This window comes from Danio rerio, chromosome 15 (assembly GCF_052040795.2).
Source record: "Danio rerio strain M-AB ecotype USA chromosome 15, GRCz13ab, whole genome shotgun sequence".
NCBI lineage: Eukaryota > Metazoa > Chordata > Actinopteri > Cypriniformes > Danionidae > Danio > Danio rerio.
The window spans coordinates 35,841,866-35,859,802 of NC_141035.1; the positions used below are offsets into that span (position 1 = coordinate 35,841,866).

At 34.7% G+C, this 17,937-nt stretch overlaps 1 protein-coding gene across 8 annotated transcripts in view; it reads right to left on the reverse strand.

Moving 5' to 3' along the window:
- The window catches only part of nbeab (neurobeachin b), a 569,044-nt gene that overhangs the window by 108,442 nt on the left and 442,665 nt on the right, over positions 1-17,937 (reverse strand). For all 8 annotated transcript variants that reach the window (XM_087284306.1, XM_087284305.1, XM_087284304.1 and 5 more), the window contains 3 exons: positions 14,535-14,652; positions 10,625-10,727; positions 7,025-7,140 (listed from right to left, as the gene is read on the reverse strand). In XM_087284306.1, the coding sequence (XP_087140432.1) occupies positions 7,025-7,140; positions 10,625-10,727; positions 14,535-14,652 (337 nt within the window). The remainder of the gene's footprint in view (positions 1-7,024; positions 7,141-10,624; positions 10,728-14,534; positions 14,653-17,937) is intronic.

Below are 17,937 nucleotides of genomic sequence, written 5' to 3' on the forward strand. Positions count from 1 at the left end.
ACCGCTGAATGCTTCCATCATCCAGTTTAGGTTTCTGGAGAAGTTTATTGACTCACAGAGCTGGTGCACCTCTGAAAGGATCTAGTGGACTCAGAGACAGCTCTAAACGAATCGACGCTGTTTTTCAGCCTTCATAAAGCACATAAACACTGTTTTCTCAAAAAAAATCCATGTTAGCCATTTAGCAACGAAGCTAGAGTCACCGGGCAGACAGAAGCCCTGCCCATCATGCAAATCCGCGTCTGTTGTGAAGTGAATTTGACGTTCGAATAAAACAGATTTTGACGCGCGAATGAAGCGAGTAAATTTAAAAGTTCACGCGTCTGTTTATGTGCGAATAGCTAGATTTATTTGTGCGTTCCGAGTCTGGTGAGAACACAGAATTAAAGGAATTAGGATATAAAAATCTGACTGGTTTAATGCACGTTATGCTCAAAACACACCCACAACTCATTAAGACAATAAGCACAACCCTGTTAGACCATGCACCGCGGCGCAAACCGTATTTTTCCGTCCTTAAAATAGCAAAAGTGGATGTGGACATGCTGTTAATGCTTTTGCGCCATGCGCTTTAGACTTTGCATCAATATTGTTAAAACAGAGTCCAATGAGTTGCTTTTGCAGAGTTCATGACTACATGATTTTGTGCTTGTCTCCATCCCCATAATCTGACTAAATCAATAGAAAAACAAAATGAAAGCCATGATTGACAGCATTAGTGCCTTGTTTATAAAAAAGCAATAAATGAGCATGCTGTGTGTAATGACAAACATCGTATCCCACTGTGAGCTGAGATGATAACAACAGCTCTGATTTTTCCTAATAACATGTACAGTAATGGAGTCTTCAACGAGATGAACAGGCAGATGTTGCTGTGGTTGTCTGTCACCGAGCCTAATGACTGTGTTACAGTGGCGGAGGGTTATAAAAGGTTTCGTGGGTCCGCTTTCTTGGTGAAAGTTTCCTGAAAGTGAAAATTGTGTGGTGAAGTTGTGGCGTGGGTGTAATTAAAGGCATGCAGATTGTTCCAGAAGACGACACTGTGCCCCCCACGCCCCTCCCTGTGGCACCGCTGGGCTTCTGCTTTGATTGGCTGGAGAGTTGCGGTAACCATGGAGACCTATATGAAGTATCCATGACGATGCACATATGCGGCAATGCAATAGGCGCCAGATGTGGCTTTGTCTTTTTCTCCTTGCATTTCCCTCTCTTCATCTTTCCTTATCTCTCTCGCTCTTTCTTTCTTTCTTTCTGGCCCGCGCCTGTTTCTTTGCTGCTGGGAATATGGATTTCAGATGGTAAGAACTGTCACAGGAGAACGAATCATAAGAAGGGAGTTATAAAATGGCTTGACTCTTCTCTAAATGCCCTTTAATTTCTATCAGATGACAGAGTCTTCACTGAGAAAGAAATGTAGGACTCAGAATAATATAGATGCTAACTTTTATGTTGATCAGTGTCCACAAATACTACCTAGTGGCTGACTGACTGACTGACTATCTGTCTATCTGTCTGTCTGACTATCCATCCATCCATCCATCCATCTGTACGAATTATAGCCTCAGTTTCCTGTTCTTAGCTGACAGGAGTGGCACCCGGTGTGGTCATCTGCTACTGTAGCCCTTCCGCCTCAAGGTTCAATGTGTTGTGCGTTCAGAGATGCTCTTCTGCATACCTCGGTTCTAACGAGTGGTTATTTGATTCCCTGTTGCCTTTCTATCAGCTCGAACCAGTCTGGCCATTCTCCTCTGACCTCTGGCATCAACAAGGCGTTTGCTCCCACAGAACTGCGGCTCACGAGATATTTTCTCTTTTTTCAGACCATTCTCTGTGAACCCTAGAGATGGTTGTGCATGAAAATTCCAGTAGATCAGTAATTTCTGAAGATTTAAATTCTGTTTAACTATTCAGCAAGGAAAAAAGCCCTACAGCAAGATTTTGTGAAATGCTGCATGTAAAGGTGCTGGAGTGAGCTGCATTTACTGTGGGATCAGAAAGGATTCAGTCTACTTGCTCCACCACTGTGATGTGGAGCTATGATGACAACACTGCTGATATACTGAAGCTCTTCAAGAGATACAGAGCGGCTATTTCATCTTTAAAGTGTGATTATACTCAGACGAGGACATGAAGCCTTGTATTTCCTCTGGCACTCTTAGAGGGCACAACTGAAACCTGATCCAGGGCTCAGTCAAAATCCTCCACAGTAAGTTTAACCCACAGACGGGCATATGGTGATGCAGAGAACAGGGCTGGGTATCCATTCAAATAAACCAATTCAGTTTTGATAGTGTCTTACAGGCCAAGTTTACACTAGTGGGATTTAAAACGATGTCAAGATTGCCTCATAAAGAATTTCGGAATTTTTTCAGAAAAACAATCTGTCCACTTAAATGGGAATCTACTCCATGGCGAGTTGTGTTCTGCCAAGTTATTGGACAAGGCAAGGAGTGCACAATGTGAACCAATGCAAATCAGTAAAAGCTGACCGTTCTGTGATAATATCTTTGAAAAACATCTTACAAACATTCAGAATGAAATGGACTAATGTGCAAATACCTATATAAAACCTCTTTGGGTGTGTGAGTAGCTGAAAAAAATCTGTCTCCAGCCCTAAAGTGGAACTAGAGACAACTCATAAGGGGATTCAGGCTAACGTGTCCTTAATACCCAGAACACGTTGAGATGTAACGACACATTCCTTTTCCCTATACACCCTAAAACTCATGATCATTCATGCTCACTGGGCATGCCCTTATTTTGGAACCTGCCGTTTACTTTACCAATCAGGGAGCGAAAGTTCCAGAACAAACTTTTCAACAGTCTGCGGCTGTATCCAAAATCGCGCCCTAGGTGTGTATACCCTAATTCACTATTCCAAACATTAGTATACTAACAGTCCACTTAAATGAGTGAACAAAAGCAAGTGAGGTGGTTTCTTTTTTACTGAGATTTTCAGCTTCTTTGTCAGACCCTGTGATAGTTATTTACACTTTGTAAACAATCTAATAAAAAAGTATTTTGATTTCTGTCATATTTACATTAACAAATAAATGATAAATTATTTAGAAAGTTACACCAATAGCTTTCTGATGTAGAATGGATCCTGTGGCCAGACACGGGAATTAATTTGACATTTTAGTAAATATATATATTTACTGTAAATAATATATATTTACTGTAAATAATATATATATATATATATATATATATATATATATATATATATATATATATATATATATATATATATATATATATATATATATATATATATGTGTATATGTGTATATGTGTGTGTGTGTATAAAAACACGCACAAATAGATATACACTGATTTTAGAAAAATAAATAAATTCTATTAATCTATATATTTTAAAAAGGCTATGAAACATACAACAGCCAACAGCAGTGCATTTTTTTTTAGTTTTTACTATATTTTACTATTAATATTAAAAGGATAGTTCACCCCAAAAATGCCATAAGTAACTTGTCCTTGTTTAAAAAATAGAAGAAAAAAAAAGATATTTGGAATAATGCTGGTAGCTGGCAAATATTGACTTACATTGTTTTTTTTTCCTATGGAAGCCGAAGGGCACCAGTAACCAGCCTTCTTCAAAATATCTTATTTTTTGTTCAACAGAAAAAAGAAACTAATAGAGGTTTAAAACCCCACGAGGGAGAGTAAATAATGAGGCTTTTTTGGCATTACTTTAGATTTAATTAAATTAACAGTACATAATTAGACTGCTGTGTCTTTAAGACGGTATACGTAGATGTCTCCAAACCTAGTCTTTACTAACTGTTTACATCAATAAGCTTCAAAAATTGAGCTCTCACAAACTAAGGTGATTGTGGAGTGTGCATGTGTGTGTGCAGACTAATTATCACAGAAATCATAAATGAGTCATTAATCTTCCTCTTAAACAGAACAGATCAATGACTAAGGCTTTGATTTATAAAGCCCTCAAGAGCTTTAATACAGTACAAGTAGTTTCATTTTAATGATGCTCATTAAACAAACATGACAGAGATTACTTTGATTTTGTTAAAATAAACAGAAATATTGTTATTGATAGTGTAAGTTACAATTGTAAGTTTTAAATATATACATAATATTTGAAATAATTTATTATAGGTAAAGTTAATGCTAATTTTAATTAAAGTATTTATCAGTATTTATTATTACCCATGATAAAATGAAATTAAATAAATATATATATATATTGTATGTTTATTAAAATAAACTAAAAACGAAACACGAAACATACCAAATACTTTGCTAATTTTAATGATACCCTCAACTTTTAGTAAAACATTATTAAAATCAAAACAGATTTGAGTTAACATGAATTAACCATGAACCGTTATTTTTATTAACAATTATTTTTAACAAAAATAATAAGTACTGTAGCTTGAGCAATGTTAATGTTAAAAAAATAAATAAATAATAAAATATAAATAAATAAATAAATAAATAAATAAATAAATAAATAAATAAATAAAATAAAAATGAATAAAATATTTTTACAGTATTCCTGCAACCAGATACTTACACTAAGACAATCCATATCCATCTGAAAGGGTTGCGCATAATGATTTTAGCGACAGGCCAGGTCTGAGAAGAGCTAGACTTGATTAACCAGGTTAATGCCACACAGTGAAAGTGGGGCCGAGAGGAAGAGAAAGGTTGCGATGAGGGGAGTTTGAGCTGACAGGACCGAGGCCTGGGTGGAAGATGTTAATATCAGCGCAATAGTGTTTAATTAGGAGCGGAGCGGCTTCACATTAACACCCCTCTCTATGTGCTGTCGGTGGGCCGGGGTTTCACTGACACCTCTGTCAGCTCAGGTCATTACCACTCCTGCCTTTAATGAATTTTACCCCCTTCCAAACTCTGCCTTACATCTAATTAGCTGACAATAATGTTTCGAACTCACGCCGGAGCTAAATATAAATATGCATGAATATGTAGCGCGAGCAGGGATGACACATTTCAGTGTCAGGAGGAGGTGTGTATGTGTGTGTGTGTGTGTGTGTGTGTGTGTGTGTGTGTGTGTGTGTGTGTGTGTGCCGCGTGTTCGCACTAGTTCACTTCAGAGACTTTGCAACAGAGCATTTCAACTCAGAGACACACTAATTATCCCAAAGAGTCCACAGCTCGCGCTGCTGTGCAACAATAAGGAGTCTGAGTATGAGGAGAAAATATAGCTCCTAAATAAATAATAAGGGGGAAAACAGTGAATTTCTGACTGAGAGTGTTTTTTTGTTTATGTTTTGAGAGATATGGATAATAAATGACAAAATAAAATAAAATAGAATAATTATATTTAAAAAACAAAATGATTAGCTACCTAAACTGGGTATTAATTAACATCAACGATGAAAAATACTTCAAAAGCATCAATATGTTTTAGTTAATGCTCATGGAAATATACAATGTGAATATGTATAATAAATTAAATAAAACATACTATTTGTGTTTGCATATACAAATATATTCTAAACCCTGATAAATGAATGAATGAATGATTGAATGAAGTAGATGAATGATCTTAGTTAATTTTAATTTTAAATTAATGATTGTTACAGTTTTTACAAAACAAAATAAAATGTATAAAATGTTATAAACAAGATATTAATTTATTCATAAAATAAATAAAAATAAAATAAAATTATCATTTGGTATTCAGATACAAACACTTTCTAAACTCTGAAAAAAAAAACAATAAATAAGTGAATGAAAGAAGGAATGAATGATTGGATTTTTGTATAAATAATCACATGAATAAATCAGTGAACAAACGAACAAACTAATGAATGAATGAATTTTTGTATTCAGATAAAAATCTCAAATCTTGAATACATGAATGAACACATGAACAAACTAATAAATGAATGAATGAATGAATGAATGAATGAATAAATGAATGAATGAATGAATTTTTGTATTCAGATACAAATCTTAAATCTTGAATGAATAAACGAATGAATGAATAAATGAATGAATTTGTGTATTCCAAATACAAATCTCAAATCTTAAATAAATAAGCTAATGAATGAATGAATAAGCAAATGCATAAATGAATGAATGAATGAACGAATAAATTAATAAATGAATGAATGAATTTTTGCATGTAAATACAAATTTCAAATCTTAAATGAATAAACGAATGAACGAACAAACTAAAGAAATAATTATTTTTTGTATTCAGATACAAACTTAAATCTTGAATAAATAAATGAATGAATGAATGAACAAATTAACAATCTACATAAGAATCCACTTTTGCTATTTAAAGGACGAAAAAATCCACTTTGCGCAGTGGCGCATGGTCTTACAGGGTTGAGCTTATTCTCTTAATGAGTTATAGGTGTGTTTTGAGAATAAACCAATCAGAGTCTCATCTCCCATTCCCTTGAAGAGCCAGTTGTGCCACACCATAGCACATTTGCTATTTACATGACGACTTTGTAAGTGGAAAAACTGAACACTTCACTAGTGAGAAAACAGTTAAACAAAGCATCTGCAGCGCGAGAATGAGAGATAAGGCCTTTTCATTCTTTACTTTCGCTTTCACTCTCGTGGATAGTAAAACGTGTCGTACGCAAAGATATCCATTAGCCTACATAATTACATTTGTTTTGTTAAGCGCAAAGATTTGTTTTAAAACTATTTCTAAATTCAGTTTTAATTTCCAGCAAACAAATAAATAAAAAATAATAATGAAGTGTGTTCAAAAAAGCTGAGTAATATCCAAATACACATGCTGTGTTCCATATGGTCTAAAACCTGACAGGTGGGCAAATCTAAGCTTGTTTTTAATAAAACAAACATAAATATGGATATAATAAATAATACTACTTATGATAACATTATATATAAACAAATAGTTATTAATAAACAGAAAAAGCCCCCCCAAATAAAAAATTTAAGCCTGTGTTTCACTAATCATAAACATTTATAAATGCCCTAACATGCATTAGTTTTAATGTCTGTTTACAGCTGACAATTTAAAGCTGACCTGCGATGGTATTGAGAAACATCAGATACTCAAAGTTGGAGATCTCGCGTCTCTGCCAGCGCTGCGTCATATTAGAGGACTTGAAGAGCTGGCGAGGGCTGGCCAACGAAATACGCCTGCAAAAAAAAACAAAAAAAAAGCACAAATCTTGAGTCCAGCTCCACATTTGCTTTCATTTTACTCTGATTATTGTGGACTTGGCTTGTTCCGCAGATGGATTATAACTCAAAATATGACATTGTAACATTTAGCTTCCCAAAAAAAGACAAAAGAGTACACCAGCTCACACACACGCGAGGCTGTCACGCTCTTTACTGTGGTGTGTAATGAATGCATCAGTTCCAGCAGAAGAGATTCTTTGCAGATGACCATAATGCGCCTCTGCTATTGAAGTATATACAGCGCACATGCTGAAAATATGAGGACAACACACACTCTGCTGCAGAGACTCGCTCAGGGATTCACATCCACGTGCGGGACTTGTGTGTGTATCTTTTGTTTCATGTCTCTTTTGTGTTTTGTGTCAATGATTCTTTGAAATTAGTCTTGAGTATTATTATTAGCATTATTAGAACGTATTAATTGTCGTGAGCATTTAAAGACCACTTACTGTTGAATTACTGATTTTATGAGCCATGGGTAGGCCCATACGGAATCTGCATGCACAGAATTCCGCAGATTTTTTGTTTCAAGAGTTCACACTTATATATTGCTTGACAACTGTAAGCAGGTTTGGCATGCTGTCCCGGGAGAGAACCCTGAGCTCGGAGATAGTTGAGCCCAGGGCTCCCGCCAGGTCCATAGAGCATGTGAGGGGAGTACGAGATCAGGTGGTTCTCGAGAGCTCCCCTTTTTTGTAAAGGAGAAAAGGAGGAGAAAGGGGGTGGATGTTTTTTTTTTCGGAAAACTAAGATAAGAGAGTAATATCTAGCTAGGCTACTTATAGTGAGTTGGGATAGATCTGATTGGCTAACTAATGAGTGTAGATAGGTGGCCAGCTGCAGTCAATTATATCACGTGCTCCTCTCGAAATTAGTTTAAAAACTTCACTTATTTACTTGAGTAAATGTGTGTAAATCTATATTTATGGGTTTTTAATTAATTTCAGTAATATTATTGACTAATATAAAAATGTGCATCTGATTTATGTACAATGCAGTTTGTACAGTATTATTTTCTGTCTTTTAGTAGATATATTATATGAGAGACTTGCTTTGTTTACCAAATAAAGTAAATCTAATTGCATTTGCATTTTAAACATTAAATAAAAGTTAAAAAGGTATTATATATTTTTTCACATACTAAGGTTTTAGTTATGATACTCCCAAAATCCTTGCGCAGAAATCTGTAGATTTTTTACTAAAATTCTCAGCAGAAATAGCAAAAAACGTCCACAGATTCCGTATGGCCCTAGCCATGGGTTTGAGTATAATGCTAATATTTGTATTTTTAATATTCTATAAATGTCTGTAAACATTAATTCTAAAGTTTAAATAAAAGTATTGTAATACAGATTTTTGTTGTTGTTGATTTTTTTTTTTCCTTTAAATTACAAAAAAGAGCATGTTTGTGCTCAATATTAGATGTCAAGGAAATGCATGTGTTTTAATTTCAGAAGGAATCTGACTGGATAATTCAAAAATGTTTAATCATAATAAATTAAATTATTTTGACCAAGTGTCATTGTCTGATGTAAATTTACAAGAAACGACCTAAGTAAAGGGCTTTTTTTTAATTCTAGAAAATTTGAGTTAATGGAAAATGTATTTATATATATATATATATATATATATATATATATATATATATATATATATATATATATATATATATATATATATATATTTTTTTTATATATATATATTTATATATATTTTTTATATATCTATATATTTTTTTTTCTTTTTTTTAAATATATATTTATAATAATAATTCCTTACATTTATATGGCGCTTTTCTGAACGCTCAAAGTGCTTTACACACTTCTGGGGGTAAATATCATCCATCACCATTGTGCAGCATCCACCTGGATTATGCGATGAGATATTGCGCCAGACCACACACCAGCTGATTGGTGGAGAAGAGACAGAGTGATAAAGCCAATTATGATATGGGAATGGTTAGGAGGCCATTATGGACAAAGGCCAGTGGGCAAATTTGGCCAGGATGCCGGGGCAGAGCACCCTGTCTATATTAAATGACCACAGGGAGTCAGAACCTCAGTTTAACATTTCATCTGAAAAATCCCAATTAATATACTGGGGCATTAGGACCCACATGGACTGCAGATTGAGCGCCCCCCCCCGCTGGTCTCACTATCACCATGTCTTGCAGCAACCTAGCTTACTCATGTCATGTGCAGCCTTGCTTAGCTTCAGTGGGCGACCATGTGAGAGTTGCTATTAACTGTATTGTATTACAGTTGTATTTCCCAGGTGACGTTTAACAGACCAATGGAATTTTCCCAGTATTTACAATAATATTTTTTCTTCTGGAGAAACGCTTATTTATTTTAGTTTGGCAGAAATAAAAAAAAACATTAAATTTTTTAAAATATATATTCTGAAGGTCACTTTTATTAGACCCTTAAGAATATTTGTCCCCAGATTAACTACAAAACAAACCATTGTTGTCCAATGATTTGCCCGATTAACCTAATTAGTTAAGCTAATTGACCTATTTAATCCTTTAAATTGTGCTTTAGGATGAATACTAGTATCTTGCAATATAACTAGAAAATATATTTCTCGGTGAATATAAGAAATATATTTTGATGCATTTAAACAAAACTGATTTATTAGACAGATACATTTTTTAAAATATTATTTTAAATCACCAAATAAATTAAAAAAACTGAAAAAAAAAACTTTAAACTAAATTTTGTATTTTGTTTTCTATTGATTTTTCCACTTTTAAAATGTTTTATTTAATGTTTTTTCATAACATTCAAATTTGGGCTACTAATATTTGGACCATTATCATAAGTTATTTTGTTAGATTAGCTCCAGATTTGGCTTCAGTACTGACTAATCTAATATATATATATATATATATATATATATATATATATATATATATATATATATATATATATATATATATATATATATATATATATATATATATATATATATATATGTATATATATATATATATATAATTAAATAGAAATTATATAAATACCTTAAACCTATGTATACACATATAATAACAATTGATGAATGTATTCATTTGTAATTTATTAACTGAATCTAATTATATTTATGACAGCACTTTGTCTACATGTTACTAAACTGAACTGCATTTGAAAAACCACAAAAGAGCAAGGCACAGTTTGGAGAGTTCAGTCAGGGAAAAACATGCACACACACACACACACATAAAAAAAAAACATACCACAAATACTAACTACCTCCACCTCAATCTATTCCAAACAGTTAAACAGCACAAGGGTAAAGTCAGAATAAATGGATTCTGACATCTGATGTGGTTATCATCCTCAATGTTTAAACAAATTAAAGCGCAAGTAAACATTGTTTTAAACAACATTTTGCATGGCGACCACGTGCAGGTGTTTTAGAGAATGAGAATCCAACTTGCCTCGCCTGTGGAAGACCATAACTTGTCCCAACCCCGACACAAGGCAGACTATAGACCACCTTCTTCACCGTGGGCTGATCGGGGAAGTTAAACATGACCGAAGCTGAGGGAGGGAATGACGACATCTTAAACAACAGCCTGGAGTACAGTAACATCCACATACGAGTAAACATTTCCACAAACAGCACAAAGACTTCAGAACATGTAAACAAATGCTGCTTCCTCAGCCCTCATATGATTTTCTCTTTCTTTTCAATTGGTATTAAAGCTTTTTTTTCAGAGATCTAATCCCATGCATTGCAATTTTTACCTGGTATAAAATGTGTCTGTTGTGCTTGGATCTCTTATTTTGACACACTATGTGACTTTTGCAGTAGCGACATAAGTTTTATTTAAATAAATATCTAAGGCTTACAAGCCAACAGGAAAGCAATTAAATGAAACAGATATGGATGGAAACTACAAATTTATATTGTAATTGCTTTTTTAAAGGGAGAGCTCACTATTTACTCACTCTCAAGTGGTTTCAAATTTTTATTACTTTCTGTTGAACACAAAAGAAGATATTTTGAAGAATGTTGGATACCAGTAAACATTGACATCTATAGTAAAAAAAAAATCTATTTAAGTCAATAATTATATCTGAAGTGGTTTTAAATTGTTATTACTTTGTTGAACACAAAAGAAGACATATGGATGAATGTTGGAAACCAGTAACCATTGACATCCATAGTAAAGAAAATAAAATAAATAATCTGAAAATCAATGTTTATATCTTATTTTGTGTTCGACATAACAAAAGAAAATTAAACAGGTTTTTTTGACAAGTGAAGGGTAAGTAAATGATAACATAATTTACATTTTTGTGTGAACTATCCCTTTAAGATCTACAACAAACAGCTTGTAGACACTACAGTGGGCTTCTTCCTGAGTTTATGACACTAAAATCTACAAAAAAGTGGATTAGTCAGTCTGCCAATCAGAACACACACAGCCAACAGTTAACCAATCTATAGAACAAACCATCGCTATACAATACCTTTTCTAATTACCCTAACCTGCCTAGCTAACCTAATTAACCTAGTTAAGCCTTTAAGTGTCACTTTAAGCTGTATAGAAGCGTCTTGAAAAATATCTAGTAAAATATTATTTACTGACATCATAGCAAAGATAAAATGAATCAGTCATTAGAAATGAGTTGTTAAAACTATTATGTTTAGAAATGTGCTGGAATGGTCAGTGGATTGGTCAGTCTGTGAATCAGAACACACAGGGCCAACAGTTAACCAATCTGAACCCATTGTACATTTCTGAGAGAGGAATTTCATAAAACCCAGAGGTCAACAGACAATAAGCAGCAGTAAAGAATAACAATAAAAATATATGAAGAATAATGTGATTTTATAAAACGTGTTACAATAAACTACATACAATCAAGCCTTTGAAAAATATCGCACTGACTACCATCAGTGTTGGGTAAGTTACTTCAAAGAGTAATTTATTTCTAATTTTATAGTAAAGTTGTATTTACTTTTCTGATTAATTTTGTCTGGAAAGTAATTTAACTACTCAATAAGCAATTTAATTACATGACTCAAAACTAAAAATCCCTATAAATCTGAAGGCACAGACAACAGACATTTTACTTTTAATTATTTAACCAATCAAAGCCTTTTAGCTTTAATAATACAAAAAAAAAAAAAACGAATACTTCAGAAAAGTTAAACACTCTGATATAATGACACCATATTTCATAAAGTATATACCATTATATTGTCAATTATCATTCATTTTCTTTTTGGCTTAGTCCCTTTATTAATCTGGGGTTGCCACAGTGGAATGAACCGCTTATCCAGCATATGTTTTACGCAGCAGATGCCCTTCCAGCCGCAACCCATCACGGGGAATACACACTCATTCACACTCACACTCATATACTATGGTCAATTTTAGCATACCCAAATCACCTATACCACATGTCTTTGGACTTGTGGGAAAACCGGTGCACTCGGAGGAAACCCACATAAAGACGGGGAGAACATGCATTGCAAACTCTACATAGAAACACCAACTAACCCAGCCGAGGGTCAAACCAATGACTCTCTTGCTGTGAGGCGAACATGCAACCCACTGCACCACCGCGTCACCCATATTATAAATTGTTTTTAGTTTATTTATTCTTTCCTAAGCATGTGGAATGGGGTATATGCTGAAGCATGCTAATAGGACTTTTAATTTGCCAGTAATCTGTGTCAATCGCTTCCGGTGAACTATTTTCCATTGCAAAAACGGAGCGTTTAAGGTCTGTTTTCTTTAAAAATCAGCAATCTCCACTGGCTGAGTGAATCTGATATAAAGTGGGTCTCAGATTGTACAAGAAGCACTGCATTGCATTACATTTACCCCCGCCATATCTTTATAATATGAGCATTTATTTTACCCCAGTATATTCAATGGAGCTTCTGCGCTAGCCTGCCGATTCTGACAGGCGCGTGCGAGTAAACAGCTTTTTGTCTCATTTTACGCTTGAGAAAATAAATGAATGCTAGAGTCTGTTTAACTGATTGTATTGTAACTACATTACAACATCGATGCTGTAAAAGGTATCGTTTAAAATGGAAAAAAATAATAAGAGTTAACCGGAAGTTTATCAGCATGGGAACAGCACTAGCTCTGTATATATCCTATTGTCTTCTTTAGTTGAAGGTTTAGAAATTATTCTAAAAAAATGCAACTGTTGAATTTATTTAAAGTATTTAGGGCAAGTATGTTACAAGTAATTATTAAACAACAAAAAAATCTGTTACTTTACTTTTTTAACAAATAAGCAATATAATTAGTATATAAATATATAAATATAGTAACAAACTATTTTGTAACTAAGCCCAGGGGCGACACGGTGGCTCAGTGGTTAGCACTGTTGCCTCACAGCAGGAAGGTCACTGGTTCGAGTCCCGCTTGAATTAGTTGGCATTTCTGTGTGGAGATTGCATGTTCTCCCCGTGTTCGCAGGGGTTTCCCCCGGGTGCTCTGGTTTCTCCTACAGCCCAAAGACATGTGGTACAGGTGAATTGAATAAACTAAATTGGCCGTTGTGTATGTGTCAACGAGTGTGTATGGATGTTCCGCAGTGATGTGTTGCAGCTTGAAAGGTATCCACTGTGCAAAACATATGCTGAAAAAGTTGGCGGTTCATTCCACTGTGGCGACCCCTGATGAATAAAGGGACTATGCCGAAGGAAAATGAATGAATAAATCACACCCAACTCTGACTACCATTGAATTTGGAATATTGTAATGTGTATGTTCCAATGAAAAAAAAGGTATGGTGAGGTATTTGTGCAATATCAGAAAAAGTGCTAACAGATATGGAGAAATTTGCTATTTTCAGTGGATTTTGTTATTCTGTAAAATATATATTTTTTTAATAATCAAAAAGCTACAAAATAAATAAATAAAACCATATTGAAACATTTTACCAGTAACCAAAGCAAGTTGACTAAATACTGACTAAATTTATATGGTTAAAAAGGTGAATAAAACTCAGCAGAGCAGAAAGGTTAAAGAGATAGTTTACCTAAAAATGAAAACACTGCCATCATGTACTCACCCTTCACTTGTCACAAACCTGTTTGACCTTCTTTCTTCTTTGAACACAAAATAATATATTTTGAAGAGGGCTGGAAACCAACAGCCAATGATTTACATATTTCCTTTTAAAGACCACCAGCTTCCAACATTCTTCAACATATATTCTTTTGTGTTCAGCAAGAAAAAGAAACTTTTAAGGTTTCTTAAATCCAAATTTTTGATGAACTTCCCTTTTAATTTCTTTTTGTTCTCAACTAAGACATGTTGAGTGTCTGTTTTGGTATCTATAAAGCAAAAAGACAAAGTAGCACAATATTACTTCTATTGGCCATGAAGATCTCCAGCGCTGTGTTCTGCAGTAGAAATCGCCGAGTGAACACGGCTCGGATCTCGCTGAACATCCATTTTCCATGAAGCCCCTCGGAGTAAACCAGCACCTACAGACAGGCGAAAAGAGGAAAAGAGACACGTCAACCCAACTGCAATCCAGCACATTTTTCCAGGTTTTTTTTCCAACTCAATGTCACACATGTTATGATCGTTGCTTGGCAAACACATTCCATAGTTGGAGTTTGATTGTCACTCCAATCATCATGCCACGAAGCCACTTTGACGAAACATTCCAGTCCCGTCAGGAATGTTGGCTGGCATCCATTGATCGAGGCTTTGATTATCTCAAAATGCAGTCTGCTTTCTGTTGATGATGCAAAGGCTCATCTTTGCACCTTTCCTCCTTTTTTTGACACGTCTTTCTCTTGTGGGGCCGACGCTCTCACTGTGCTGTCCCTACCGGGGTAAAGCAGGCGTAAATAATCAATACTAACACACGAGAAGGCCAAAAGGGGGATCATTAGTGAGTTTCTCCTCAGAGACCCTCGGGGACCCTGGAGGTTGCATCAAGAGCTTCATCCTGACAAGTGAGAATGAGCCGAGCTCCCTTCCCCTCCTACCACTTTAACGGACCAAGAGGTACATGCACACAAACACACACACACACACACACACACACACACTTCAGGTCTACCATGAGAATGACTTGTGGCACATAGATAAGAGCCCATTTTTGTCAACTTGGTGGTAGAAGAATGTGTTCACTGTCAGAAATACAAAATCTGTCACTGGGGCGCCATGTTTGTTCCTAACAGGTCTTTAAAGGTACATATTAATACCTAAGAAGTACAAAAAAAACCCTATTATACATTAAAATTACAAAAGTGTACCGTAAAGTTACAAAGTTAAAAGCGTATCTTTTGAAAAGGTACCACCCAGTGATAGATTGTCTACCTTTATTTCTGGGTGTGTTAGGATTGAGTTTATAATCCAGTTTTTAAATTAATATTATTTCAATGTTACTTTTTTATTTTTGTTGAACATTTCAGTTTAGTTTTAGAGGCTGTTTTAATGACATTTTAAGCCAAAAAATAGACATTATTTTAACATGTTGCCTTTTTGTTTATACAACAACATCGTATTTGAACTGAAAAAACCAAAAAACTAAATGTGTTTCAAGCAAGCAGCAACTTCTCGCTCTCCCTGGTGAAGCAAATACGGAAGTAAAGGACACTGCAATTCATCGATATTCCACTAGTCCTGACTCCATAATAGAGCAAATTTCTATTGAGCCCACTTTTAAAATGGCCAACTTTACAAAAGAAAAAAGGTGTTTACAGCCTGGTACAAAGAATTATTTTGGTTCATATAGCTAACATTACCCTTCATGACAACTGTAAAGGGGGTGATTTTTTATAACTCAACCATTTCCTTTATATTAGCTTATATCAAGTCTGCATAATTAAGGGTGTGGCTACTTGAGTGACGGCTAGGTCTCGCTGGTCGCTGTCACTTCACCTCAGCTGATTCCGGCTGATTAGCTGCTGAACTCGGCTCATATATCGTATTTTTGTTTTGTTTTATGTGGCCTTACACAGTCAGTTACTTTTATGTATTTATTTATTACATTTATCAGATGATATGGCATGCTGTGTGCACTCAATTGTGCTCACAAACCATTCACTTGGCCTCCATTTCCCAGGTGAGCGAAATAATATACTTATACCACACCTATAAATGTATTTTTTATTTACGATAAATTATTATAATTTTTTACTGTAAAAATTTTTCAATTGTAATGCACTGCAGAATCTGCCAAATTGATTGGCTGTAGGCTTTAGAACTGTCATCTGAAATGTCATACAGTTTATGCCTGGATTTCATAATTAACCTTGCATTTACTAACACAGACTATATTTGAAGTGTTTGGAAGTCATTTGCGTTTTCCTCATGTAGAAACACATCATAAGAACAATGCTTAGTGGCTCAATGTTGTACAAAAGTGTTTTTAAAAAGTCTAAACACTTTATTGATATAGTGTGCAACCAAGCACATGTGGTCAGAACACAAACGAGTCGCAGGTAATAAAGTATTAAGCAAAATGCGAGCAGGCGTCTGTAGCTCTGCTCATGTTGCCTCTTTGCCCTTGCATTGGTGACCATTGGCCTTGCCTACTGGTAGCTTCTTTTGGGTTCTTCAGAAACCTATGGGTTTACATCATGGATACTACTTCCATATCTTATACAGACAGGCTTCAAGACATTTTTGAAAATGGCATGTTTTTTGCGAAAATCAAAGTATCTGAAAATGATTTACTCATGCAGATGCATAGTATGTTTTAGGAGAGTGTAGGTTAAAGGCAAGCACAAACTATAAGTGGTATGAGGTAGTGTTATTATTACTATTATTATTTAGTTAAACATTTATTTGACCGTTATAATTTTTAATTACTTCTTATATTGTTAATTATTATGAGACATAATAAACATAAATCTAATAAAAATCAGGGGTGACACAGTGGCGCAGTGGGTATCGCTGTCACCTCACAGCAAGAATGTCACTGGTTCGAGATTCAGCTGAGTCAGATGGCATTTCTGTGTGGAGTTTTCATGTTCTCCCCGTGTTTGCGTGGGTTTTCTCCAGGTGCTCCGGTTTCCCCCACAAGTCCAAAGACATGTGGAATGTGAATTGGGTATGCTAAAATTGTCCATAGTGTATGAGTGTGGATGTTTTTCCAGTGATGGGTTTCAGCTGGAAGGGCATCCGTTGTGTAAAACTTATGCTGGATAATTTGACGGTTCATTCCGTTGTAGGGACCCCAAATTAATAAAGGGACTAAGCCTAAAAGAAAATGAATGAATAAATGAATGAATGAATGAACGTATGAATGAAAATTAAAATATTATACCGTAAAATAGATTAAGGTAAAGAAAAAAAAATACTAAAATTCCCAAAGCAACTAACTAAGCATTAGCAGCCAAAAGGGGATCAATGTTTTCCCAGTATTTGGTTGCAGCTGGAAGGGCATCCATGTGTGTATATATATATATATATAAGTCAGCGGTTCATTCTGCTGTGGCAACCCCTGAAGAATAAAGAAACCAAAGGAAAATCATTGAATGAATAAAGATGTTCAATGTGAATCACGCAACAACGATTTATATCTGCTGAAGGAAACGTTCTTAAAGTTTCATCAACAAATTGTGAATTTACTTCATGATATGCAAAAGTGAAGATGCTTCTTACACAGCGCAAATTACACTTGTACACCAGCACCAAGCCCCTGACTAAGCCTAAAGGTACTATTTACTAACAAGGGAACCGCACTAAAAACTGAACTGGTATATGTAATACAGCATTTTTGACCATTTTTGTGCATATTTGAAAACATG